At 49.5% G+C, this 27,707-nt stretch overlaps 3 protein-coding genes across 6 annotated transcripts; 1 reads left to right on the top strand and 2 right to left on the bottom strand.

Moving 5' to 3' along the window:
* The first annotated feature begins 357 nt into the window (after positions 1-357).
* Positions 358-5,008, top strand: Wus (TM2 and DnaJ domain-containing protein wurst). The gene is made up of 5 exons (XM_076793689.1): positions 358-946; positions 1,631-1,778; positions 2,139-2,503; positions 2,584-2,691; positions 2,766-5,008. Exons 1-5 carry the CDS (start codon positions 644-646, stop codon positions 2,988-2,990), a joined length of 1,149 nt encoding a protein of 382 aa, XP_076649804.1. The 5' UTR covers positions 358-643; the 3' UTR covers positions 2,991-5,008.
* LOC143357295 (uncharacterized) lies at positions 3,737-15,938 on the bottom strand. Its single transcript, XM_076793686.1, has 10 exons — positions 15,620-15,938; positions 12,629-12,784; positions 9,742-10,117; positions 8,631-9,068; positions 7,931-8,118; positions 6,575-6,704; positions 5,787-5,927; positions 5,432-5,616; positions 5,150-5,373; positions 3,737-4,411 (listed from the first exon to the last, which is right to left on the bottom strand). The coding sequence occupies exons 1-10, from the start codon at positions 15,632-15,634 to the stop codon at positions 4,294-4,296; spliced, it is 1,971 nt and encodes a 656-aa protein (XP_076649801.1). The 5' UTR covers positions 15,635-15,938; the 3' UTR covers positions 3,737-4,293.
* Positions 15,939-17,268: 1,330 nt separating this feature from the next.
* On the bottom strand, positions 17,269-27,215 carry Metro (membrane palmitoylated protein 7-like protein metro). Of its 4 annotated transcripts, none has more exons than XM_076793802.1 (11): positions 26,519-27,215; positions 24,086-24,372; positions 23,415-23,546; positions 22,916-22,942; positions 21,754-21,921; positions 21,420-21,491; positions 21,084-21,208; positions 20,864-20,988; positions 19,923-20,225; positions 19,032-19,375; positions 17,269-18,510 (listed from the first exon to the last, which is right to left on the bottom strand). In XM_076793802.1, the coding sequence occupies exons 1-11, from the start codon at positions 26,559-26,561 to the stop codon at positions 18,334-18,336; spliced, it is 1,803 nt and encodes a 600-aa protein (XP_076649917.1). In that variant the 5' UTR covers positions 26,562-27,215; the 3' UTR covers positions 17,269-18,333. The 4 variants fall into 4 exon arrangements, with proteins under 4 accessions (XP_076649917.1, XP_076649919.1, XP_076649918.1 ...); XM_076793804.1 differs by having other exon boundaries at positions 19,923-20,099; positions 26,519-27,213; XM_076793803.1 differs by lacking the exon at positions 22,916-22,942 and having other exon boundaries at positions 26,519-27,214.
* Between the last annotated feature and the right edge of the window lie 492 nt (positions 27,216-27,707).

The following is a 27,707-nucleotide window of genomic DNA, read 5'->3' as shown; positions in this document are numbered from 1 at the left end:
CTGTGCGAAAGGTTCAATTCCTCCTAACATTAGACTATTTCTAGGTATAACGAGTGCAACGGAGCCGTTGAAGAGCAAGTGTTTCGAAGTCGAAATCGAGGCTCGCGAAAGGGAACTCGGAGATCGACTTTTCCCGAGATATTGAAGTACCCGATCCCGTCTCTGGAAGCGATCGCGGATCGAAACGGTTGCGTAGGTACGCTCCTGCACAGGTACCGTTACCCCTGAGAGAACGTTGAACCACTAACAGTCCGAACCGGCGCGGCTGAACCAGCTCCGGTAGTTCCCGAAGCGACACGGACAAACAAGGACACGTTCCAGACCCGGCGGCTCGTGCGATCTCGAGAACATAATTTTCAAAGTCGCACAAAGCAAGCAGATGTTCCTCGCTGCGTGTCGAAACAATACCGAGAAACGTCGTGCAGGTTGACGATACATGCTACTCGAGACTATCGGCGCGCGTGCATGTGTGTCGCCTGACAAAGGAGACAAGGGCGCCGGGCAGGTTTTCGTATGCGCGATTACCAGTTATCGTTACGCCGTTCCAGTCACCGGAGTGACGACGAGGAGGAGCGCCTAAATCACTTTGCCGTTCGATCGTTAGAGTGCCGAACGCGCGCGTCGATCCGGGAATCGAGTCCCGATGGAACCGACGAGGACGAACCTGACGAATGGACGCGTCGACGAGCGGGCCAAGAAGATGGAACGGAAACGGAAATCGGTGTTTTGGGCGTACGTGCTCTGGCTGTTCGGCGGCCTCGTTGGAGCCCACCACGTGTACCTGGGACGGGACAAGCAGGCGTTCGTCTACTTCAGCACCCTAGGCGGCTACGTCGGCTTCGGCTGGCTACGAGACATCTATAAGATCCCGTGGTACGTGGCCGACGCGAACGACGATCCCAGGTTCATCGAGGACTTCAAGCAGAAAGTCAGGACCAACCGCAAGGTACTTGGGAAACGATGCAGTCGACCTGAGGTCTCCGAACTTTACGGACTCAAAAAATCCATGAAATTATAAGCGCCTCGGAGTTTGCAAGGATCGGGACCGAGCAAAAATTTGGTTCTTCTATCGAGAATTGCGTCAACTCCTTCTTAACCCATTTGCATCATAAGGAAATATGAAAAGAACGCCTTTATCGCCAAACTTTCTTTTATATTTAAGTACAAAAATAACAAGTAAAAGAACCTCATATTTCGGTATTACTGGAAAAAATCAGAATTACTACTTTCATCTCCAACAACACCCTCCATTTCTAATTTTTAGCTGACGAATAGTGACCAACGAAGTTGAGCGTATGCCTACGGCTTCGGTGACAGTGACCAGGAAAATTGAGCGTATAATGATGCAAATGGGTTAACATCGCTAACCGTGGCTAAGGATTTTTTAATAGATCCTCACAATTTCGATAGTGAAGCAACAGCTCAACCCCAGTGACGTCATCCAATAATTTCATTTCTATTATCGTCTTATACCCAGTTTCACGAAAATTTTCAATAAACGCGTAATTTTCTTCGAAGTTTTTCCGAAATTTTGACTTCGACCAGCGGAACCTGCGGGCTACAATTTCAGTACAATGTGGAGACCACCGATGCAAAGGTTCGTGTATAGTAATCCCGTTTGATGTTCCAGCCTCCGTTTTCGACAGTGCGATTCGCAGCAGGAACCGGCGTTGCATACTTGTGGGCTGGAATTTATCGCAGCGCTATACCGGAAGACGAGGTCTATGGGATCAATTTCCGGCACTTGTTGCTCTTCACACCTTTCGTCATTGCTCTCGGTACGAAATTACAAACGACATGTATGCGCTTTTCTGTATAATTACCGTCGCGGCGATAGCGCGCTGATACACCGACCGGTTGCACGATAAGACTCGCAAGGTCGCCGAATGGGAGCATGCATTTTTGCTTTTCTGGTTATAGCACGTCTCCAAAGTATTTAGCCGAGTTAATCCTTATTTTCACCGGGAAACGATCCGCCTAAGCTGGTTGCGTTCGCAACATTTGCATTCGAGGCATCAAAAATCATGTGATAAATCAACTGAATCAAATCTTGTACCCATATTTTGCAATCCTACGCTTTTATGCAAAATTCGTTTAATTCTGGAGTATTCAATTGACAGTATCGTCGTGATTTTCAGCTGTCTGGACGATCGGGAACATCGGTAGAGAGCGAGGGTCCATATGGTTCGCTCTGGGCGCAGCATACCTGTTCTACCCGACCTTACCGTACATCGGGGACGACACCATGTGGGTGTTCCTGATGACCGTGGCCTCCGCGTTGAGCTTCGACACGTTCAGCAAGGAATGGCGGCTGAAGCCGAAGAAGAAGAAGAGCCTGGTCCGCAGGCTGCTCTATCTCAGCTTGGCCGCAGCCCTGTACGCGTCCCTGCTAGCCAGCTACTTCTATTTCAACGCCGTGGTGACCGACAGCGAGGGCGAGGAGATCAAGCTGTCCGAGGCGATCCGGCATTTCCTGACCTCCCCTATATGGCTCGATCTCAAAGTGAGTTCCACCGAGTGGAGACGGGCTCGAATCGGGTCCGAAACGCGTTCGAAATTTCACGAAATCGTTCGTTTTACCAGGCTAGTCTCGAGGCGACCTGGAACCAGGCGGTGCACCAGGGTTTCTGGGCAACGTGGGCGCAGCTGATCGATCTCACCGATCCTCGCGGTGAAATAAACGCCTACAAAGTAAGTTGAAAACGGTCCCGGAAACGTTGAAACTCCGGTCTCGGCGAACCGTGATCGACACGATCGTTTCGCAGGTGCTGGGTCTGTCGCAGACAGCCACGCAATCGGAAGTGACGGCTCGTTGGAGGGCTCTCTCCAGGGACAACCATCCCGACAAGATAAAAGGCTCCGAGCAGGAGAGACGAGAGGCTCAGGAGAAGTTCATGGATATACAGCAGGCCTACGAAATCCTCTCGAAGGCCAAGAACCGGAGACAACGCCGCAACAGGAAGAGCGACGACGACTCCATCGTTGAATGAGTCGGAAGCTAAGGCTCGTTCCCTTCCCTCGTTTGTTTAAACATTTGACCGTACCCCCCTTTTTGCTCGTCTAATTTTACCGGCATATTCCATAAGTGAAAATGAGGAAGGACGTGCAAAGTGTCTACGCACACAGGCTCTTAAATAAACTCCTTGTTCTATGATTTATGTCACCGCTACCATGAACAAGACTACTCGTTGATGTCGCAATTTCATTTTGATTTGAAGGAAACGAGCAACATCCATATTTACTAAATTCTACAAGATACTTAGTACAAGGGGTTAAGTGACAATAAAACAATGGGTTGGTTTCTTGATCGATATCACGCAGAGAATTCCAACCCATCAGCGTTTCATATTTTTCTTATGAATTCTCTTTACACTGCACGTAAGAGCTCACGTTTGAACAACATTTTGCTGTAGTGAATGTGCCGTTAAAGTTTCGCGAGAAAAGACTGCGACACCCTGTATTTTTAGCTCGATTAACGAGATACGCGCACCGAGACGAAGCGATCTCATTCTACCTCGTTACTACGTCCCGTTTGAACGGCGCGCGCGGTCTCGTTGCGCGGCAAATTCGTTAGTGTAAATATAGAGATGGGAAACGGAAGAGCGATATACATGTATATGGATGTATATATATTTTTCTTACAAACGTAGCCGTAGGCTCGCGGGGTGAGGAGGAGAGCGAGAACGTCGGGCCGTCGGGTCAGCATCGTCGGTGCCGATGAAATAGAATCAGACCGTTTAATACGAAGACGTTTATTTCAAAGTTGTTACGGCGATCACCGCTTTGGTATAAAATACCGGGGGCGTCGCAGACGACGCGACGCGAGGTAAACACGGTTCGGAGCGGATTGGTTCCAGCTAGATAAACGAGAGACGGACCTCTCTCGACGGACGCAAACAGTATCCGAAACTATTCCGTCTATTTCTCTCCCGTTGTTCGTTGCTCGCGATGAGTCACGGGCGACCTTAGTCGAGAAGGCTCCGGACTGGTTCCTGAGTTTCGACACGTTCCGCGGTTGCGGACCACCGAGATCGTAAACCAAAAATAAGCTCGACCGCTTACGCCCTTATCCGCGTGTCGTTCCCATCGAGAAAACAATCTGGAGCAGCGTGCAACACCGGTGGTAACGGCCACGCTCAAACAAACCGCGTTCGAGGAAAGAAACGGGATCCGTGCGCGCGCCTGCACCGGTAGTGCAGTTCCCAAGATCGTTCGCAGGTTCTCGGAACGAGAAAGAACACTAATTTTCCAGCCCCGCGCGCACGTTCATCAAAGTCGTGCCGCGCGCGCGATTTATTTGTTCTTCTTCTTCGATCGAGACGGCTTTACCACCGCGCTCTCGATCTTCTCCGCGAAGCCGGACTTCTCCTTCGACTGCTCGATGAAATCTTGCGCCGACACCAGTGTTACCCTGCAAAGCGTCAGACGCAACCGGTTACGATAGTTAGTTATTCGGGACGGTCCTTTGACGCGTGAGAGGCAATTAGACATAAAGACGGAACGAAGGAGGCAGTAAGAATAGCGTCGACGAAAAATACTCCCTCTGGGTCGTTTAGCGTTATAAGCTTCTCTTTAGGTGACGAATATTATAATTGGACTGCGGATTTTGTGCGTTTACAGCAGAATTGAGTATTAAAGTTTAAATTACTAAGGGAGGAACTAACATTCTATGGGTTTCAATTTTTATTTTCCATAAAAAATCCACAGCTCAATTATAATATATGACAGAGGGGGTTTCGCTTAACCGGACAGGTGCCTTTACCTTTTTAGGAACAGACCCCTCAGAATTTGTCATACAGTGAACTTAGACGTCCACGTTTCTCTTGACGATGCTTTGGCAGATGCAGATTTATTTTAGAAAGTAGATATTACCAGAAATCTTGCAAATAAAAGATGTAGGAGACATTACAGGCGGCACGTGACCGGTTAAGGATTACAAATGTAAAGAGATATAAATACAGTAAATGTAGTACTGATGTTACATTGCAATAAAATCAAACGAGCACCGAACTAGAACTGTTAAGAAGTACGAGCGTCTACATTAGAGCTAACAGCAAGGAGCGAAAGCTAGACAAACCGTGTAAACTTTAGACCAGCTAAGAATCAGATTGTTGCACCGTGTCCAATCCACGGAACAAGGAAGAAATACCTGAGCTGCGGGACGCTGAGAGGCCGGAGCAAACTTTTCACCACCGGAGGAACTTCGCTGGCTTTAGGTAAGGCGGGGCTGCTGACGCAAAGCGCGGCGCTGGTCAGCTGCGAGACCAGCGAGAAATTCCGGTCTGGTCCTGACGTTGTGCGAAATACTTTCCTAATTTTCGACTTGAGGCCGGTAGACGGTGGCGAGAGCGGCGTCGTTGGGATGGGCATCACCTGCGCCGATACAACTCGTTATTCCCCTTTCGAAGAACACGCTCGAGCCTCGACATACCTTCCCTTGCAACACCTTCGCCGCCAATTCGGGCTCGCTGCCCCACCTGCAGGAGGTCGATTTTTCCAAGAGCCGATGCCTGGCGAACCTCTCGATCACCTCGGCGCAGACGTACCTGCCGCAGAATCTCGCCCATTGTTCCGCCCTTAGTCCTCTTCCGTGGTCCCTCAGGGTCGGATTCGCACCTGTACAGACCGAGGAGGTTTTCCGAATCGGAAGAATTCCAACAAAAATCAACCGTTACGCATAGACTATTGCAAGAAACAAAAGCTGAATGTTTGTCATAAATCTAGTTGCGAAGAACCGAAATCGCTTCCCACAAAAGTCTTCGTTCGAGATCGGAAAGGCTGCTCACCGGCGAACAGCAGAATCTTCGCGCACTTGGTTCGTCCTTGGAGCGCGGCCTTCATCAGTGGCGTGAAGCCGGAAGCGTTCCTGGCGTCCACCTCGATGTCCGGACACCTCTGCAGCAGGATGTTCAGGCACTCGACTTGGCCTGGATCGGGAACGGGAAATCGTTTAGATCGGGAACGATCGCGCGGCGTGTCCTTCGGGAGTTCGAGTGGCCGCTTATTTCAGGTAACGCGTAACGCGCTTCGGGGATCGTGTGTTTTGGCTTGGAACGTTCGTGGACGCGCGTCACAGCGGCGCGGAGCGGAGCGGACCGCGCGCGTCTTTCGAGTACCCAAGTACGCCGGTTATTTTCGGCGATAGTGACGCGCTCGGATCCTTACGCTTACGGCATCGCGGCCGCGCGCGTGAAATTTCGTCGTTACGTTCGCTCACACCTACCGCGAGCACTCGACGATATTATCCGCCGACGCGGCGAGAAACCGCGAGAAGCGCGCCGTGTTTACAGAATTTATGCTTAGCACGTGGCCGGACTTTTTCGACTCCGCGAGGAAAGAGAGAGTGAGCGAACGGAGGCGGTGATCCTTCTCGAAAGACGTAATTGAAACACCGGAGAGTGTTCACTTTCGCAACCGAAACGACGCGTTCCGCGAACGTTTATCACAGCTGATCCCCTTTCTTTCCTAGCCGCGAGCGACGCGCGCGAGGCACGATAAAGACTCGGCGCGGTAACGGAATTTGCGTAAAACTCGTTCGCCCTTGTTCTTTTTGGAGTATAATGCAACCGCTTACCCGCTTGCGCGGTGAAATGCAGCGGCGTGTTGCCCTCGTTGTCGGGAATATTCGGGTCCACCCCCTCGAACGTCAAAGCTAGCTCCAGCATCGCCGACGCGCCGTTCCCGGCCATGTAGCTTATGGCGGTCTGGTATGGCAAACAAACAACCTGAATGATGGATCGCTAGGAACGATTACGTAAACCGCGTTTCCAAAGGAGCTAGTCATTCGCTGGACCACGTCAACCGTCGAATAACGCGCTTTTCACTCGCGTCGGGAACCGTTTTTCCAACGGAAAAACCGCGCGGCGGTCGTGTCGTGGAAAAAGATTCGTTCCAGCGCCGTGCCACGACCGCGACTGGCTCGCATTGTTTGCTTTAGAAAGTTGCACAATACGCTCGGCCGCGTTATAGATCAATTTATTTAAGTGGTTACTGACGTTGACGCTGTCGTTCAGACGCCATTAGGCTCGTACGCGCGCGTCAGACCCGCAATTGCGTGCGCGAAAAGAGGATCGTTCGATCTCTTTCGGGCTCTAACGACTCGTTTGTACGCCACAGGGCCGCTCCTCTCGAAAAATCGACGCGAGCAGAATCGATGCCCGGTTGCAAACTTTCCTCCCCCTTCCTTTTTCCGCGGAGACGCGGAGGCGCGGTACCAATTTTCGACGAGTTGGCAGGGGACGCGCGGATTCGCGGAAACCGCCGATTACCATCGATGTTTGTAGTCGGCCAGCTCGTTAACGACAGACATAATCCACCTAATTCCCGGCTCGACCGAATCGGAGACCGTGACCCGGAATGCTTCGAGCAGAGGCTCTCAATCTTCTCGGTAAGCTCCGCGCGGGGCGAATATTCATGGGTCGTCGATCGAAAGATCAAATCGTCGATCAAAAGACGGCATACAGGAGGAATAAGCGATACAGAAAAGTAATTAATCATTGCCGTCCCTTTCGACGTGTTTTTCATCCACAGAAATTGAAGACGGTTTGATGCAGGTTTGTTCGCTGCCGTACTCATTTTTTTTTTCGTTCTATCTAAATGCGTGAAATCACCGGCAAAATTGTTAGTATTACGGTGGAGAACGGATGTTTGGAGATTGAGAAGCGGCTTTTGGTTTGACAACCTCGACGGTGGACGGAACCCGCCGCGGAGGATATCGATGTGCTTGTTGCCGTGTAAATTTACACTTTCCGCGGCGGTCATGATCAAGCTGTCACGGAAGGAAGCAAGGGGCCTCTGTTGGTCGGCTTGGGAGAGACTAACTTTAGCACGGAACCGCTTCCTTCTCCCGAGCCGTCTGTTTCCGATCGTCGGAGTCTACGGTCGTTCTCGCGTCCAGCGAATGCGGCGAAACAAAATAAATAGCGCTCACTCGGCCGCTGCTGTCAACCACATTGACGTCCATGTCCCCGAGTCCAAACCTCTGCACCTGCGCTGCAATCCGATTGAGCGCCTGGTCATCTGCATCTCTGGCAGCCCTCAGGAAGGCCGATCGGCCCTCGGAGGATGATTCCCTCGACGGCGGCACTTTTCTGGCCGTGCTCTGGAGCGAGTTGCGATCTGTTCGAAAACAACGTCATCATAAAACAGAATTTTCACTCGAAAAGCATTCTATATTATTCTTTCAGTTAATCGTTTGAACATCCCGTCCCGAGTGCTCGATCTTCATTGAATCATACCCCTGCTTGGGATAAAGGTAACCTACTTCGAAAGCAAGTTTTTCTAATACCATAATTCCCTCTGAATTTAAGAGACTCTTCGTGCCGCAATCGAGGAGCAGTTACGTTTTTTCTTTAAAGCCAAAGTCCGAAGAAGATACATCTTATTCAACGCGTAACGTTTCCCAATGCGAGGAGATGGTTTCGCAAGTCGCGATTTCGATTTATAGCTTCTCAATATCGAGTCTGTTTGTCGGTACATACGTCGAGCGCAGGTATAGTTCGTCCTCTTGAAGGATTTCCAAAGAAAACAGTGACGCAAAGAGCCGCGCGCTAATCCTAGCGTTTCCCGAAACCAGCTGTGTAACTAATCACTATTCTTGGGAAATGGAGAATGGAAAATGAAGATCGTACCTTGCAGGACACCCTTGTGGTAGACTTTGGCCTCGTGAACGGCAGTCCTGCTGAACGGTGCTCGTCTCTCCTGGAAGCTGGTGTCGGAGCTGAACGAGACCGATTTCTTGACGCGGCTGCCGGTCTTCTTCTTCCGTTCGATCAGCAGCGTCTGGCAGCTCGGCGATCGTCCGAGAGGTTGTCGGTTCGATCGGTGATCGCCTGTCACGTTGCTCAAGATCGAGAAGTATCCCTTCAAGGTCGAGTACTTGCTCGAACCGCCGGTGGTCTCCGAACGATAGACGCGCGAGTCGGCTTTCCCTTGCTTCGACGAGTCGTCCTTTGCCCCCCACTCTGCGATCCTGCTCACCGAGTGCGTGAGATTCGCCAACAAGCCGGAAGATCGCTTCAGTATACCGTCCTCGGCTGTCCTTCTAGGTTTCTCTCGGCCCGCAACACCTGAAGCGTCGTTACAATGCGAAATATCTGTTAGGTTGGGCAACAATCCTCGCGGCAGTGTTATCTTAGCCGCCGCTTATTTTCACTGGCTCTCCTTCGGCATCAGGCTGCTCTTCGAGTTCGAAGCGTCCCGAGACGAGCGAATATTAATTTTTGGCAGCGAGTGCTTTTTTATTTTCGGAAGAAGGAAAGTGCCGAAGAAACCAATTTTCCGAGTACACGGGACTGCTAACAAACGTGCGATTCGGAAGCCGGTCGAAAGATTTAGCAACGCGGTTTTCGATCGAGGACGTGGTGGAAATCGAATGGTCCAAGAGAGATTGCAAACTTTCGTTGAGTTTAGAACGAATTCGGAATGACGAATAGGTGGTTCGCGAGTCCTCGTTACAGCGCCAAAAAAGAAACGCGTCAAAACGCTGCAATCTGTTCGGTGGGATAACAAGAGAATTCTTTCGCACAATTGTAGTAATTGCGGCAATGGAAGAGAAGCGACCGTAATTTGCATTTAAAAAAGGAGTTGTTTTGAACTGACACAGCAATTTGGTCGATCATTAGAAAATCGTTTAAAAAGATAGACGAAAGGAACGTGTCCGAGTATTCTCCAAAAGTAGAAATATAGCGAAACGAAAGGACTTAATCTGATTTCGAAGTAAAAGTGGAAGAGCACGAGTACCTTCGGTGAGATTCAGGGGAACGGAGAACGACTTCCGAATGGCTCGTTGTCCAAGTTTGCCGACGCTGCTCGAGTTGAGGATGTCTTCGGGGAGCTGTTTCCTCGGGAACTCTCGCTCGAAAAAGGCGTCGCGGCGCACGGCGGCGCCTCGGGTGCACGCGGATGCGTCGAGGATCGTGTTGTTCCTCTTGTTCGCGATACACGGCGCCGGCGTCTCTCTCGCTGCGCAGTTATTTCGAGCTAGCTCTCCCCTAGAGGCGACGATGCTGTAGTTGTTCACGGTGCAGGTACTGCCCTTTACCGGAGAGTTGCACTTTACTCGGGTCGCCTGGAGACCGTTTACCTGCCAGCCATCGTCCAGAATCCGCCGGGATTTCTGCTCGAATCACCATACGTGCATGGTAAACCAATATTCCGGTACCGTTTCGCTGACGACCTTTAACCCTCGTGTCGATACCCAACCACGTCCGCTAAGGTATCGATACAGGGATTCGATGTTAAACGATAGCACGCATTTATACTCGTCTATCCCTTGATCTGACGCGTGGTGTCAAAGTAACACGATGGCAAAAAACTAAATACCACGATAAACGATTGTAACTACCTTGTACCCGGAGGAAGAAAAACTGCGGCAAGATGAGGCAAGATTAAAATCAGATTATTCTCGTCGGCTCATGAATAATAAATCGACGCGCAGAACCAACTTTTTTTCAGGAGCGGTGTTGTAGAACACGTCGAACTAAATATATTCTAGCAAAAGTAGTGAAAAATCTGTTACATTTATTTTGGCGAATGCAAAACACTTTCAAAGAAATACTTCACGAAAAGCTAAGCAGCTTGAATCCGGCAGAAAGCATGTTCTGTCAAATGATCGATTTCTCATTTCGAAATTCTGCAGATGCCTTCACCGGAAATTGTCGAGATTTCTTTGTCGAAGTAATCTCGTAATTTTTCGAAAGCAACGTGCACCATACTCACTTTTAATATTTCGTAATTAAAGGGAAATGCGTTAGCAAGTGTAAAGCGTACTATTATTTTCTACGGCACAAGTGCAAATAATCTGGTTGTTGGGGAGAGAAGGGTTGCTTGCAGATGAAGACGGACGAGGGGATTAACGTTGACAAATCGGCAGGCAAATGCGGGATGAAAAAGGGATGAAGAGGCGAGCGAGCGCATCCGTTTTACGGAAAGAACGGGGAGAGACGAGGCGAGCCGCGGAGACACTTACGGGGAGATCGCCGAGCCAAATGTCGGAGGAAAGTGGGCGAAAGCGCGCGGTTGTAACGCGACCGTTCCCGCGGAAACTCTCGGAAATCACTGGCGCGTCGGCTGTCGGTTTGTCGCGATTCGGTGTCGCGAATCGCACGGGGGCACACCGAGTATCGGCCGATGCCTGCTGCCACGGAGTAGGAGAAGTTCCTTGGAAAGCGAGCCGTGCCTTCCGGATCGCCTCGCAAGACGTGCACGCGAGTTCTACCGCATCCGTTTCAACTAAACGCTATTTATATGTCGGTTAAGTCCTCGCGTCGCTCGCTCGCTCGGCGGCTAGTCTGCGCGTGTACCTGCGTTATCGAAGCTGGTTCGCGAGCGATACGCGAGCAATTCGCGAACGACGCCGCCGGCCACCAACCACTCCTCCCGCCTAACGGAGACACCATTACAAGTTTTTTACTCCCTTCGTAATTAACCGTCTCGCCGCACAGCGGTTTAATCTATGCGATTCCGGCCGAGCATATTTATTTTTACTTCTGATCATTCGTGCTCGTTTTTCGCTTGTTGTCGTGTGTACAATCAACGGAGCGAGCGAAAAGCGATCGGAAAGATTTAGTATTACGTGATCGGCTCTCCTGGTGTTTTCGAAACTGTTCTCCTCAACGGATTGTCAGAATATTGTTGAGAAGCACAATTTATTTACCGGTCCCTAAACTTATGCGACACTTGTCTGACACAGCAAATTACAACATTGTTTACGCGGTCATTTTCATGCGCAATCTTAATTTATGCGGCCAGAAAATGGATTTACCTAGAATTTTTAAATGTAGCTTGTTCGGCGATACTGAAACGCGTCAGTGATGTCTGAGATAAGGATAAAAATATCTGTGCTTGCGCAAAGAAAAAGCCCCCGATAAAGAAGTATTGTATTTAAACATTCAGACGGTAGAGTCGGTCGGCTTCGACAACGGTATATTATTCAGTGCACGGTGAGAGAGAAACGTTACAGAAATGTTTAGCAAACGTTCAGAAACGCCGGGAAAGAGAAAAGCTTTTATTTCGAATATTTTTCCTTTCTTACTGACAGACTTTATTCGTGCAATTTTGATTCGCGTAAAACGAGTCCACGTGGAACGGATACACCGCGTAAATGTGAGGGACTGGTGTACGTATTATAGTCATTTCCGTTAGATCTTTCACTATTCTATCGATCTTTCATAATCTTGAATATTGAAAGTTGCGGTTCAGTATACTTCAGCGTGAGTCAAATCACCACATAAAAGTGAAACGTTACACCAGCGTCTACTGTTTCGAATTGTTTCTGTTTAGGTGTATATATTACAACCGAACACTGATTCATTGATAATAATCTGGAAATATGTCGACCCGAGTTTTTTCGCTCTCGTTCAGTTAGAGCTACGTGTCGGAGCGAAGGTGCGTCGCCGCGCAAATATTCTCCCGATATTTTCCTCCTGCTCTAGACACTCCGTCTTCGTTTTCGTCTCCTGCTCCGACAGCGCGCGAATGACGTCCGCAAGCTCGAAAAAATCGGGAAGCCGCGGCGGATCTGCGCGTAAAACAGTTTCTACACGTCGCGTAAATTGATCAAGCGGCGATGACGCGGTCGGATCTCCTGTCAGACATGCAAATACCGAGAACGCCGAGAACCGCTTACTTGCAGAACGTCTCGCTGCACAGAGGAGACCAGCAGACCGTTTCCGAGACCGTACTTGATCCCGCTGCTGGACAGAGCAGATTTTCCCGTGCTTGCCTCGCTCGGGTTGGTCAATCTGCTGCTGCGACTCCTCGCCATCGCCGATTCCATCGAGTACTGGGAACACAATCAATTTCCATTCGGTAATTAACGCACCCTGCTTAGGACCCTACTCGGCGTCCTGATCCTCCAGAAAGCGACTTTCAAATTCGTGAAACGCTCCTCGAGTGCTGCGTCTCCCAGAAATGGGACACAGAATTATTTGTCCACATTTATAAATGGATGTTTGCGTGATAAACGAAAGAAAGTTGGGAGAGTACTCTCCCGCTTCGTAAATCTTAATATTTCGATTTTTATCTCACTCAATAATTTTTCCAGGATGCTAGGTTTGCTCGTGGACAATGGACTAGAAGAATGGTTGCAGAACAATTGGTTTCGCTTGAGAATTGATAAGTCTGTCTTCGAGCCCCTGTGTTTAATCACAGGATCGTCTGAAGAGAGGAATATGAGTGCCATACGAATAACAGATATATGCTCGCAAAACGATTGTTTTCAGTCAAGAGATCGTGATTCTGTCTACGGATCCCTATATTTAACTCATTGTCATGACGTATCGAGCGAGACGTTGGTAAATGAAGACGCAGAAAGATTTTCTGTTTCTTTCGGGCAACTATCGACGACAAAGCGATTTGGGTCTAGCATTTCAGGTATGCAGAAAATGACAGGATCGTCTAAAAGAAGAGACATGCGTGGATTTCGAAGCTTTGGCCAAGAATCGCCGGTTTCCAGCGTCCCACAGGTGGACAGCTGTTGGGGAAAGGCTGACAAGCGACTTATTTCTAGACGAACGTTTCGCTATCGCGGCCCGAGCCGTTCGGCTGGCACGTTAGGTTCATTTTGTAGGTTTCCGCAATCGGGATTCCGTGACTTCGATAGGTATTCCCGAATCGGTGCTCGAACCGTTGATGCGCGCGTGAACCGAGGTCTCGGTAACCTTTCGCAGAGAGTCGTCCTTTTGCGCCGGTTCGCGCTCGGACCGGGCCGGGCCGGGCCGAGTCGGGCCGATTCCGCGTGCTTATTTTGGCGGCGTTACATTTGCCCGAGAGGCTTGTCGTTCTCGGCTCTCTGGCGTTAAGCCAATATTTTGAATTCTCCGATGCACGGGAATCCATCGATTATGCCGCACTCGACTCCTGCCGTTTATCGATCTTTCAAACTTCTCGCTCGGTGTGTCTCTAGCCCGGAGGATCGCGGGATCGCCTGCCGTGCCTCGATCGCGGACTTTTCGTATTTTCCTCGTTACACGATATTTCACGTGCAACGGAAGCGATTAATCCTACGCTAGCCGAACTCCTGTGTATTTTTTCGATGCGGAGTACGCTCGGGGAAAGCTGTGTTTTCGGTAAATATCGATATCGATATCGATAGGTTTAGACAGCGGATTTAACGGAATTTATGATATAAACAGGTAAGCGAGACAACTTTTATTTTGAAGAAAGATCCGCGATCTAGGCACAATCGATGCGGCTAATTTTCGTGAACCAGACATTAAGCCCCCCCGGCAAGTTCTCTCTATTTTTAGGACACCGTAAATACAATACGTCATTACGGAAACGAGATCGACACGGATACGCGACCGGGGAGAGATTAAAAGTTGGAAATTTTTATATCGGCCAGTAGTAAATTAGACGTTTCGCCACGGGCATCTAGGTCGCATGTTAATGATTCAACCGACTTGTGTTAATGCTTTTCACGAGCTCCAAATATGTCACCTTGCGGATGATCGTCTGCGAGATGCTAAAATCCGATTAATAGACTGCGGATCTTTGCGCAGAGTGAAAACTACCTAAGCGCAGAAATTTGTTTCCTCCTCTAATAATTCTAATAACTTGAAAATATCGATACATTTAAATCCATCAAATACTAATGCAGTTGTCACGAGTGGGCAAAACCCGTAATCGCCCGGACAGATTTTAGCGTAATCGCGATTGCATAATATCTAATTAAATCTTCCCGGTTGCAGCGTAATAGGTACGCGGACATGAATAAAAACCGATTACGTTGCGCCGAGCGGTTGTTGCGACTGGCAGGCACCGGGATCGAGAACGACGATCGGTAAACATCGAAAGAGGCTCCACAATGAAAATGCAGGTATTTTCGAACGGAAATGGCGTGCAAGCGCAGCGCCGCGCGGGCGGCACGACTCGATTCGATCGAACTAACCCTCTTTAAATATACCGGCGACTAAACGGCCGTCGAATTCGGTGCAAAATATTTGCAGATTCTTTCTCGTGGGTCGCGCCCGGCGAAGAAAAAATACGCCGGCCGTTCACGAAAGGAGGCAGGACCGCCTCGGACCACTATAAATTCCGAGAACGATAAGCCGTCTGCCATTATCGCGTCGCGGAGCCGGGCAACTTTCGTAAGGGTGTTATTAGGAGGCGTGTTATGAGTCGTACTTTCCAAATACAATCGCCGGGATTAATGAAAATTCATAAGGGAACACCGGCGCGCGCGAAACCGGTGAAGGTCATCGACGCGGGCGACACGCACGCGAGTCCATCAGGAATGTTAATCGTGTCTCGTTGATAATCACGTGCGACGGCCCCGTGTCATTGACACATTTCAAAGGCGAGATAATAACCTCGGGGAAACGCGGTTTGGCTCCGTGTTCCACTGTTTTCTCGCCGCTTCTTCGCTTTCGAAGCGGATCGGTTGTTCCTGTGTCGTGTACCGACCGGGTTCGGTTTAATTTTAAACGAGGTCGACGTCGGCCCGACCACGATCCGTAAATTTGTCGCCTAATATCGTGACCGTGACACTTTAATGGCTATTCGACGCGCGACGAATCGCGTTTTCCTCGAATCCACGGTTCGAACGACCCGGCCGAACTTTCTCCCACGGAGTTTTCGTTTTTCTTTCTTTCCTAGATCGGAAGACCTGTTGTGATACCTGTTTCCATTCCATCTATCGAAACGGGACACCGACGGCACACGGTCTCATGGGTAAACAACGCTTAGAGCTCTCGAGCGTTTTGATCGCGTAACACTATATATATGCCTTCTTCAAACTTCTATCAACACACGACAACACATTCTCAAATGTTCACTGTGCAACAGACTGCGAGCCGGGATCTTCCAGTTGCGTATAGAGAATCGGACGAGCAGGAGCGTACAAAGCATTGCTAGTTCCATCGAGCGATCGTTTCGTCCGATCGGCTCGACTAAGGGTTGATTGGATACTGGGCCAAAGTTTAATTCGCACCCTCGCTCTCGGTAAGTATCACGAGGGCCGCACGGCACGCCGTTACCTCCGCGCAGCCGCGGATTTCAGCCAGGTGTTGGAATATTTCTCGAGCGGCCGAGTCAATGGGAAAAGCGACAGCAGATTTTCCTTTTCCGTGCGGTCGCTTTCCGGGAAACGCTGCGGACCAGCGTCACGGAATTTCGTGTTCGGGATCGGTCATCGATATTCCTCCCCCTTTCGAGACCTCGAGGAAAGTTCGACTCGGCGCGATCGCGAGCTGCGCTCTCCCGCGATATATTTTCGATCTATTTTCGCCCGGTAACACGCCGGTCGACCGATGAGACGCGCGCACGTGCTTCGACGCTCCGGTGATTCAAGATCAATCAGAAAATCCGAACTCACTAAAAATAGTGTTCGAAATGGCCCGCGTGCCGCGCTCGTGCTGTGCTCAGCCGAAAAGACAATTTTGTTCAGTTTGGCAATAGCGAATTCGAAAGGTTCTCCAGCCAACGCACAATAAAATAAACACATTTGCAAATGAAATTTTATTAGTCACCATCGAAGATACATCTGTTCGCCAGATCCTTGCGGCACCTGTAGATCCTTTGGAACGCACAAGTATAGTTGGCATATACTCGTATACAGGAGTATACGAGTATTAGATTTTATTATCGAATCATTCGAATCGTTTCTGCGCTGGCTTCGCCACGTTCAAAATAAAACTTAATCGCAGTTCGTTGCTCCGAACAAATCGCGGCTGTCGTAAAAACTTACTAAATTTAAAAGTGCTGCGTAAACGGCTTCGTGGAATTCGACGAAATTAATATTGGCGGCAGTAAAAGCGTTAGCAACTAGTAAAACGAGGATCCCGTTACTAGCACGTCCGAGAACAATTTAAAAATAAAACTGACAAGATCCAAAGACGATCGAACTTTGCGATGTAAACAAACGAGCCCATCAAACTCGACGAGATGTTAATGGTAGGAAACAAACCGTTCACGTGAACTAGACGAATCGGAACGAGGATCGCGTCACTGATTAGCCTGTGAAAAATTCCGAAAGACAATTAGGGCTCTCCGAGCTGTTCGGCGCGGTTGTTTCAGCGCTCGCGGGAGATCGCGATCACGCGAACGTTCCATACTTGTCACCCCGAGTTCCCGCACGGGTCACGGAACTCTTTAAAAACCGCTCTGCAAAATGAAATGAGGCAATTTCCTTGGCACGGTAAACGACGCGCGGACCTGCGTGGGCTCCCGCGATCTACCTTGACGATCTCGCTAACGAACAGGTGCGCGATGCGATCCGGGGAAAAAGATGGAAGAACCTGGCGGCCTGCGGGGCAATTAAAACGTAAGTTCAAAGTGTAATGCTATATTTCCGATAACATACAGAGTTTACATCGAGGATGAGCGCTATTTAATGCAACGCCGACACGATAGCGCGCATAAAACTTCCTCGCGCTGGCAGCCCTTTAATTATGAAAAAAATAGCGATATCGTGGCAATGCTGATCGAGTGAAAAATACAATAAACGTGAGAGGTGAACTTCCCACCACATGTTCTAGGTACGATACTTATTTTGGCAACAATCAACAACAATTGGGATCAAAGGACATGCGCCTATCTCGACGTCGAAAGTTTCGAATTTGTTTACCATAATAATTTGCTAGCCGTCCAGGCGGTTTACCATTCCGAATCGTTGATCCCCCGGGGGGCTACGTAAGAACAATTAACGCGGTTCTTGCGTTCCTCTCGGTCCGCACCTCGAGATGTGTGATCGCCGATCTACGGAGCGACTTTGCGTCTCTCGCCGGAAGCTGAGAACAATCGAAAGCTGTGCGCAACGGCTTCTTCGTTGTCGGACGTCGCGCGCGGTAAGCTTCCCTTTGATTTGCGCGTCGGTACAGAAAGGCGGAAACACGTTTCGAAACAAGGTGTCTCCGAAAATCGTTCGGTAAACCGTCGTCGGCGTCGGCGTCGGCGTCGGCGTCGGCGTCGGTCGAGCTCCGCGCCGCCGATTCATTTTTCTAACCCACTCGCACCGGATCGTTTCGCGCCGAATCTGACGCAGCTACCAGGCGAATTCGCGATACGAGGAACAAAGACTCTATCGAGAAGTCGAAGAGACGCACGTGTGCGTCGGTCCGGCGCCAATGTGTCAATAGTAGTGGCGGCGACGGAGCCAACAGGAAACAATGGGACCGAACTCTCGCGTCTACGGGTAGAAAGTAGTATTTGGAAGTGTTTGACAACTCGAAACATCGTGGAACAGTGAACGAGGGAAAACTTGGACGCGGTTTACCGAACGATCCTCCTCGAGAAACATCAAGAAATGCATCGTCGATCTTAGGTATGTACTTTTAGGGAGAATCGATAACAAACAGACTCCTCCGCGACTCCCGTTCCGGTGTTCGCGAAGGCTTATTGAACCCACGAAGCAGGTACCCAAAGCGGCTCCGATTCTACTCGGTGAACCGCGTTCACCAGTTCCTCGAACGCCATCGACAGGTCGGCGTTCACTATCACCTCGTCGAACAGATGCGAGTAGAGGAACTCTATCCTGGCTGCGCTGTGCAGGATCTCGTGAAACTCCTCGTCCTGTGGAACAGAAACAAAATCAGCTCGCGGTCAGGAGGTTACCGGGCAGACGTGAGCAAAGATTTTCAAGAGCAAGGTTGTTTTGTGATAACATTTTGATAGGATTTAGAGAGGTCTGGTTTCGTCTAGATCGCTCTAGATCCAACGTGGGCCCAGTTTGCCCTCGGGGCTTTGGCTCCGTTCGAAGCGAGGCCATCGAAGCCACGCCCATTCGGAGCCCTCTACTCATATTTCGATTATTCTGGAGAGAAAAATTAAAAGTAGAAATTGATTGTGGGCTCGAAAGGGTGCGCAGAGTCGAATTAAAAATTTCAAACAAAACGAGAGCACCGAACATCGGGTTCTCGTAAAAGAAAGACATCGATCTTGGAGCTGACGGTGATTCAAGTCCGCGAGAAAAACGTTTAGACTCCGCAGAGACGGATTTGTATCGTTTTCTCTGTAATTTGCCCGGAGGCGTTGCTCCCCAGGGCAAAGAGCACCTGTTGCCCACGCCTGCCCGCCACTGAAAGGATATTTACCGTGAAGCCGCGGGAGTTGCTCTCGTCGAAGGTCGACCTAGCTCTGGCGTCGCTCCTCGTCTCTTTCAGTATTTCGAACCTCGGCGGTTTAATGTATATCACGTACGGTTTCGTAAGCGGCGTCCGGAGCATCTTCAGCGCCTGATAGTGCGGGTTCAACAGGCACACGTAGCCAGCGTTTATCAGGGAGCTGACGCTCTCGGAACTGGTGCCGTACAGGTTGCCCTTGTACTCGCCGTACTCTATGAACTTGCTGGCGTCGATCTCCTCCTCCATCTTCTCGCGGCTCACGAAATGATACTCTTTGCCGTTGATCTCGCCCGGTCTCGGTGGTCTCGAGGTATCTGAAGAGAAACGTGCGATCGTCACCGGGGAAACGTGGTCGGCTCCAGGAAATCGAAGGAGTGTGACGTTGGCGTTAGAGATGGGATAAAAGTGTGTGCCAAGTAGAGACGATGGTAGCTAGCCGGCAGGCGCTTTGTCCCTGTGTTCGAAATGAACTTGCGTGAAATGAACAGGGTGTTCGGCAACAGGTGGGAAAAATGTTGAAGAGACGACCGGTGTCTTTCTGAACTCCACCGAATTGTAGGGAGATCTTCGATTAATAAACTCGAAGAGGAAGCTGAAGTCGCGAAGGATCGTCTCTTCAATGTTCTCCCGACCGTTGTCGAACGCCCTGTACAAATGTCAAGTACACTCTGGCTTTTGAGCAGCACTCGAAACCGATGAACCGAGGCTCGGATATCGAATCGGATTCCATTTCCTGGTTAGGCAGCGCGGTGAACGAATGAACGATGGAGGAGGAGTCAGAAGAGAGAGAGCATGGAAGTGGCCGCGAAGATCACGGGTTGGTCGAAGACGGGAGAAGGGTCACGGGTGACCCGAACTTACAAGGCACGGGCGTCTTGTACTTATCGGGATCGGCGGCCATGAGTCGCCTCTTGAGCTCGTTCCTGCCAACTCCCGGTGGCCCGATCAGAACCACCGGCCGGTATAGACCTGGCCTCGGGTAGAGCTTCGCGACCTCTTCGTAGGTCGGTATTTCTTCCCGGTCGAAATCGTCGTTCTCTGCAGCGTCATACATGATTTTTTTAGTTTTTACTCCCTGCAAGTTGCACTTTGTGGGCGAGGCGTGCAAAGAGGTACTGGGACGGGGGCACAATGAAGGCAAAGGCACTGGAACAGAACACAAGCCTAACCGACGGTTAGGTCGTCAGGCCAACATCCGTTAAGAACAGCAGCCTGGACCAGCTCCGAGATAGGATCGTCTATCTAGTTGCGATTCTCGACGCTCTTTAGTCAGCATTAACGTTAGTACATTAATGTTAGCTGAACGCGCGTGTTACGCATGCCATCGGACGAGCAAAACTCCACTAAAACTACAAATCCATATTTAAATAGAAACGACAAAGAACGAGATATCGCGCCGATCCTCCCGTACCAACGTTTCCCAAACGTTCCCCTATCGATCCGTACAGGTTTGGAAAAACTTCTTCCATAGAGTTCATTGTTCGACAGTACGCGCGGTGCTAGAAATAGTAAAGTCCACCTTGCAGAAGCTTACATTATTCAAAACCAACTTTCTTCAGATTATTATTTGCAATTTTTACGGTTATCTCCTAGGAAATTCGCAAAAAGAAGTTAAAGCAACCGTAAAGTGGTTATCTCCCTGTTATCTAATAAAATCGCGATGAAATGGTTATTACACTCCGATTTGATTTGTGAAAAGCTCCGTGTTTATGGCGATCGGGACGCGTCCCCGCGTTTCGGAAACGCTGGTAGGATCGTTTTACGTACTTTGTTCCGTTCGAGCGTGAAACCGAGCGACTTACTTATATTGTCGTCATCGGTTTTCTCCTTCTCTTGCCTCTCGAGGATAATTCGTCTCTCCTGAAGAGCCCTACTGGGGATCAAGCCAGCTCTCATATTTCGATCACCCTCGCGTCTCGCCTGCCACCTATTTCGAAACGAATGCAATTGGAACGTGATTCCCGGTGCCATATGCGACGCCGTGCGCGCGTAAAACAACGAGTCGAGCGATTGGAGTCGTACCAATAAGCGTCATCCTGGCTGACGATGTGAAGAACGTCACCCTTGGTGAAGTCGAGTCCAGCCTCTTTGCAAGGTATGTGCGGATCGGCCGACGCCTTGTACGAAAAATGCGCTCGGACACGGACCTATCGCGCATCACCAGAATCATGTTCGTTTCCATGTTCGTTCCAGGATCCGTTCGGACCTCGCCGAACTCGACCGACTCGCACAATTGATCGAAACACCCATTGGAACGGAATTACTTTCCGAGACCCTGCGACTATTCGCCGTGTTTCTTTATTCCGTTTCAAATGATGTTCGATCGATTATGCGAGCCGTGTTCGAACGTAAACGTACCTTACTCTCCCGAATACCTCCTTTGCTGTCCGCCGGGACTATTTTAAACGTGATCGTACCTTCCGAATTTTGCTGAAAGAGACACGCGAATTTTATCTCCGGCAATCCTGCTTTCCCCTCCCATTTATTTGCAATTTACGACTCGACCGTCCGTTACACTCCCGGACAAAAAGATGGCGCGATAAATTCTGGAAAATCGCTTCGGAGTTATTAACGATTCGTGAAACCAGTCCGTGAACTTGTACGCGTGAAATATTGTTGGAAATTGTTATTCCGTCCAGGGGTGTAGAAGACAGAGAAAGAAAACGGAAAGGAAAGGGACTGCGTGACCTACCAGTATCTTGAGAACACAGTTTGGAGTCTTCCCTTCGACGCTGATGCCGTTGACCTCGCAAACCTCGTCCCCGACGTGAATCAGGCCGGATCTATCGGCCGCGCCGCCGTGCATTATTCGCGCTATCACGATCTTGCCGGTGACTTCGCACGTTTTTATGGTCGCCCCCTATCGTCAATTTGCAAGCTAGTATTTTGATTGCGTTTGCGAGACACGCGCGCGTGCTGGCGCCGGTGGAGCACCTCCGTTTCTCATGAGAAATGATATCGAAACGGAAACGTAAACCAAACAGAGAACACGAAACAAACAGAATCGCAATCGCGGTCGCGCGCGCGCTCTCTATCTCTTGATCGAAGCGCTGAAAGCCGGCCGCGTCCAATGTGGCGGACACAAACACTGTTCGTTGCTGAAAATCCCTCGAGAGACAAAACAAAGAACTTCGGGTATTCCTCGACTCTTTGCACTCGGGTTGCGCTTTTCTCGGATGTCCCAACTCGAACCGATTTATTCGTTATTAATGAAAATGACTAGCTCGGTGAAACGATAGGTAAAACTCGATTCAACCGGGATTCGGCACAGATGAAAAGGACATCCGAGTGTCGGCTAGATTTCCTATGTCCTCCCTGGGGAGCACGGTCGAGCGCAAAGGGTTTAATTAGAAATGTTCACCTCGAGAGATGCTCGGCACGCGTACGAGGACATGCGGGACAATAACACAGGATACCAATGTAGTTACGATGGAGAAATCGTTTTATTTACAAGCAAAAATCACAAACAGAACAACACAAACTAACGGGGGGACTAATGGTGGACGCAGGTTGTGTGAAATCAAGACGTAAGCGAAACGAACAAATTAGTGTGACAGGGGAGAAAAACTAGCGTTACTCTATTTACAGCGCGGTTCGTTCACACTCTATTCTCATTCCAGTATAGAGCAGCGTGTGTGTGTGTGTGTGTGCGTGTGTGTTCGTGTGTCTGTGTGTATGATCATGTCGATTGAACGGCCGATCGAACCGGAAAACGAAAAAGTCGAAACGAACTGAATAGAAAAATGAGATGATCACACTACAACAGAATCGTTTGCTGCGAGAAATCGATGCGAATGTACGCGTGAAACGTGTTACAGGCCTGTGTAGGATGTTTCGGCTTGAAGGCGACTTACCACGATCGGTTCAACGCCGGAGCCACACTTCGAAGCAAGTTTGACGATGAAAGAAACACGTGATTACTTGAGAAGTGTTCTGAGCATCGCTCTCGCGCGATACTTCAGGTTACGTATTCGATACTACTGAGATACTCTGTGTTACGGGGGGCCACGGCGCGTCTACGTCGGTACAAAGGATTAATCAGGATCAACTCATCCCATGCAAAATCGACGTGATTTTACGCTTGTTGCAAGTTTACGTTTACGGTTACGCAAGACGGGGGCATTTCGAACGGTTCATTCGAAAAGCTCCGATCTGTGTACGCTATCATGTATATCGTTCGTTAGTACGGTTCACTATCCTGTTAATTAATGCTCTCACTCTCGATCGTGATGTATATCAAGCTCTCTCCCTCTCTCTCTCTCTCTCTTTACCGTGTTAATCGAGCGGAAAAAACCTCAAAAGACACTCTAACAAAATTAAGCACCGGACGTGTAATGCCTATCTGTGACGTACCAAGGGCTCGTTCGACTTGACCAACTGCACGATCTTCACCGTTTCCTCGTCCTCGTCCACCTCCAGAGGGATCTCCGGCAAACGGGGGTAGTAGTCTTTCTGGGCGACCGCGTCGTGCGCGCACAAAAGACCCTGCGACAAACGGCCCTCTTATCGTCGCACCCCCTTTCGGTCAGCTTTCCCTCAACACGGACTATTTTGCTCGCCAGAAATTCAGCGACGTCGAACAACTCCGCGTTAGTTGGAAATAAGAACGCGGTTCCTAAGGGATCCGGTGGATTGACGATGGATGGAAGACGAGGATGCCTTTCGGGAAGAGGACCGTGCCAGAAACAGCAAGATTCGAATGCTTTTAACCGGGCCGTGCACAAAAGACCCTGGCGACAAACGGCTCCCTTATCTTTGCGCCCCTTTTCAGTCATGCTTCCAGCGAATCGTAGTCCCTCCGAACGAAAACTATTTTTCAAACATCGGACAACTCCGTGTCACCGTTGCCTCGACAATGGGCACGCGTTTCTAAAGCATCTGGCCTGGGGCGTGGGGAAGACGGGGGTGCCTTTTGGAAAGAGGACCCAGCTTGGAAGGTACTGGAAGAGTTCTACCACGACCCGAGACCCCGAAGCTAACGATACCGGGACACGTTTGAGAAAGATCGTCGCCGGCGGTTGTACCTGTATGTGCGGCTTCTGGAGCAGGTGGAACAGCTCCTTGCAGTCTTTCGAGATGTGCGTTTTGGTCGACAGCAGGTCCAGAACCTCGATGTCGATGTCCATGGAGTTCGATAGAACCGGAAAGAACTTGTCGTCCTTGACATTGTTCACAATTTTATTGTGGACGTTGACCAACGCGTTCAACTCCTTCGACTGCAGCAGATCGCTGAGGAAGCCGAACTCCTCGTCCGTGCAGCTCGGTATCTCGTTTTTGTTCTCCTGAAGAGAATTCAGGAGCCTGGACAACGCTGGAAAACCAGACAACGAAATTAGGATGAGGGAGAGACGTTGCTGCTTGTGTTCGTCAGTCGGTTCGTTATTGGAATTATATCGGGCAGAGGGGTTTTGTTATCGGAGTCGGGCACGGGCTCGGAAACGTCCGGTGCACGACACATTTAACCCTTGATCGATAAATTAATTTCCTGCGACCGTTCGGAGCCGAGCTTCTCTCCTTTCTCTTTTCCGTAACGAGAAAGAAACGAATCGGCCAGCGAAAGCTTCTGCCTGCGTTTTTCCGACTGCCGATGCCGCCCCGAGACCTCGAGACGCTCTATCTCTCTGTCTTCAGGTTCACGCGTGTTCTCGAAGAACCCCCCGCCGTTCACCCTGTTCACCGGATGATCTGTAGATTATAAACACCTATGCGGACCCGATTCCAGCCGAATCAAATCGATCCAACGAGGATTCTCTTGCCGCAGTGAGCCCGAACTCCTAACTATTTCGAATACTGCGATTAGGGCCAAGAATAATCCGAATCCAGCACGCAAATAATCACGCTACTCCGAACTACCAAACAGTAGAAGTAAATGAATCGAACGGAGAGTGCGAAAACATGTTGGCACTCGATAAACAAAAATCTGAAACATTTTGACCGGCTTGGTGAATCTATAGTTCCACGGTGAAACCGGTTAACAAGCTGAGCCCGTACAAATGGTTTTAATTGTTCGTCATTTTGTTGTGATTTTACACCATAGCGTTGACAAACAGATGACGGTTAATGCGGTCCACGCCGCTCGCAAAAAGCCACCCTTATTTCGTTGATCGAAAGCAATAGGTATCTACACAAAAGCCAACGGAAAACAATAGTATCGGACCGGGTCATGAAAAATATTGAATGAGCATGAACTCGCAATAACAATGGGAATGTTTAAATAGAGTAGCAACTATCAAGTTCTCGACCCAATTTTGTTGCTGAAATGTATCAATTAAGTTGAAATGAACAGTCCGTAAACTTTGCAAGTTCAGCACTAGATTTTTCAGAATTGAATATTAATTACGGCCAAATTTAACGTAGTCAATACATTTGCAACAGACATTGTTCTTTCAGATGACGTTGCGAGTTGGAACGAACAGATATCTGTACGAACGAATGAATTAATTGAAAATGAGCAGTCCGTAAACTTTGCAAGTTCAGCACCAGATTTTTCAGAATCGAATATTAATTACGGCCAAATTTAACGTTGTCAATATATTTGCAACAGACATTGTTCTTTCAGATGACGTTGCGAGTTGGAACGAACAGATATCTGTACGAACGAATGAATTAATTGAAAATGAGCAGTCCGTAAACTTTGCAAGTTCAGCACCGGATTTTTCAGAATCGAATATTAATTACGGCCAAATTTAACGTTGTCAATATATTTGCAACAGACATTGTTCTTTCAGATGACGTTGCGAGTTGGAACGAACAGATATCTGTACGAACGAATGAATTAATTGAAAATGAGCAGTCCGTAAACTTTGCAAGTTCAGCACCGGATTTTTCAGAATCGAATATTAATTACGGCCAAAATTAACGTAGTCAAAATATTTGGAACAGACATCATTTTTTCAGATGACGTTGCGAGTTACAGATATCTGTACGAACGAACGAAGCATAAAGTTGTTCCTCTACTTTCTGAAATTGTTCTGCTGTCTAATACAATAAAGAACAAAATTGATAACGATGGTATTATATTTCGTGATGTGTTGCTTATGGACGCAAACGGGTGAAGAACAGGTAAAAGTTAGGATCGGCAGCAGACAAAAATAGCCGTCGAGCACCTGTGTCTAACACGGTGTATTCGCCGTGCGAATATGTAGTATCGCGTTCAATCGAGTTGAACCGATCGGGACCGAACGTGACCGAACCGAGCCGTACCGAGCGATACCGAACCGCGACGAAACGGTAACCGGTAAAAATCCACGCCTTCGCGACACACCACGAGGCATCGTTATTTTTAAATTCCTGACGTTCGCACGGGACGAACCACTGTGGCCGATAGACGTCGACGAAAACAAATGACGGAACGTCGGAGGCCCGATAATAAAACGCTGCACAGAGTTCGGTCCGGCAGGGTAGGTGAGAGAGCGTGCGAGATAGATAGAGAGAAAGTGATAACAGAGATTACTCACCGGGATCCCAATTCACGTTTTCCATGACGAGCGCCGCTGTCATAATTTCATTCCAGCTCGAAAAGGGCCGACAACTCGGTTTCCCGGCAGTTCTCGGTGTTCAGCGTGAAGAAGCGAGCCGAGAACGGCGGCGGCAGAGCGTAAGCGTAGCCCGCGATATCGGGACGAGAGACAGTGGAAATTCAGGTCAGTCGCGATGCTTATTTCGAGCGGATTGCTGCTGGCCAGCGCCGCGAATAACCCGGTAAAATAGTTTCTTGTTTCGCGTCCGCGGCTGGAATATCGTTATCATAGCGAGAATAATCCGTTACGTAAGCGCGGCTGTCACTCGACACGGGGTAGTATGACGAGCGCAGCTAGATTCGTCTGCTCTCTCCGCATCACGCCGACCGATGCGACGCGACGCAACGCGACGCGACGACTCCTATTCCCCTCTTCAATCGGCCGAAGATTCTCGAGCCACCGCCATTTTAGGGAGTAAAACGGGGCTGGCACAACACACACCCTCGCGAACCCGTTTACCTAACCGTCCACCGAACCAGCCAGCACACCCCGTTCAACCGATACTCGCGAATCCGTCCAGGATTTCCCACGATTTTCCCGTTTGCTCGCGACACGGCGCGCTACCCGCGGAAGCCATCTTTAAAGGCGCCACTGCTTCCACCACCGTCTAGGTGTCTCTCTCACCCTTCCCCTCCCCACCACTCCGGCATCGCCACCCCTCGATGCGCTTCCCTTTATTCGATACTGCCCCTCGGTCTATTTATTTCGATCCATACTTTTCGTTTTCTACCCTCGCGTTTACGCCCGCCACGTCGACGCCTCGCCTCTTCTTCGAATCGCCGAATCTGCGATATTTTCCACCGGGCTCTTTGTTCACACCTTCTCTTCTGTCTCTCCCTCTTGTCACCCCTGTTAATCTATACTCTCCCGGGAGGGGAAGAACGAGCAGAAGGGGAGGGAAAATGAACTTTTAACCTTTCACATACTCGAGCCTTTGGCAATATTTCCGTCTGGCAGCCCTCTCGGCTCCTATGTGTTTTCTTTTATTTAAATTACACACGGTAATTTCCGGGTTTACTATTTCCAAGATGCCGGTAAGCAAAGCGTTAGTTTTTACGAAGCACATGCAACGTTCTGAGAACATTGTTTCTCTGATGTTTGAAACATTACAAATTCTCTATGTAAA

Source organism: Halictus rubicundus, chromosome 9 (genome assembly GCF_050948215.1).
Source record: "Halictus rubicundus isolate RS-2024b chromosome 9, iyHalRubi1_principal, whole genome shotgun sequence".
NCBI lineage: Eukaryota > Metazoa > Arthropoda > Insecta > Hymenoptera > Halictidae > Halictus > Halictus rubicundus.
Note: the sequence above shows the minus strand (reverse complement) of the source record. Positions and strands in the feature narration are given on the sequence as shown.

What these genes read in the sequence shown, in the direction of transcription:
- Wus (XM_076793689.1), top strand. Translation starts at nt 644, where the DNA reads ATGGAACCGACGAGGACGAACCTGACGAATGGACGCGTCGACGAGCGG. An exon ending in AAGTCAGGACCAACCGCAAG is followed by an intron (nt 947 to 1,630) that starts GTACTTGGGAAA and finishes TTGATGTTCCAG; the next exon opens with CCTCCGTTTTCGACAGTGCG. An exon ending in GTGAAATAAACGCCTACAAA is followed by an intron (nt 2,692 to 2,765) that starts GTAAGTTGAAAA and finishes ATCGTTTCGCAG; the next exon opens with GTGCTGGGTCTGTCGCAGAC.
- LOC143357295 (XM_076793686.1), bottom strand. An exon ending in TGGTTGACAGCAGCGGCCGA is followed by an intron (nt 6,705 to 7,930) that starts GTGAGCGCTATT and finishes TTGCCATACCAG; the next exon opens with ACCGCCATAAGCTACATGGC. An exon ending in GAAGATTCTGCTGTTCGCCG is followed by an intron (nt 5,617 to 5,786) that starts GTGAGCAGCCTT and finishes CGGTCTGTACAG; the next exon opens with GTGCGAATCCGACCCTGAGG.
- Metro (XM_076793802.1), bottom strand. Translation starts at nt 26,561, where the DNA reads ATGACAGCGGCGCTCGTCATGGAAAACGTGAATTGGGATCCCG. An exon ending in TCAAGTCGAACGAGCCCTTG is followed by an intron (nt 22,943 to 23,414) that starts GTACGTCACAGA and finishes CTTGCTTCGAAG; the next exon opens with TGTGGCTCCGGCGTTGAACC. An exon ending in GTACAAGACGCCCGTGCCTT is followed by an intron (nt 19,376 to 19,922) that starts GTAAGTTCGGGT and finishes GTTTCTCTTCAG; the next exon opens with ATACCTCGAGACCACCGAGA.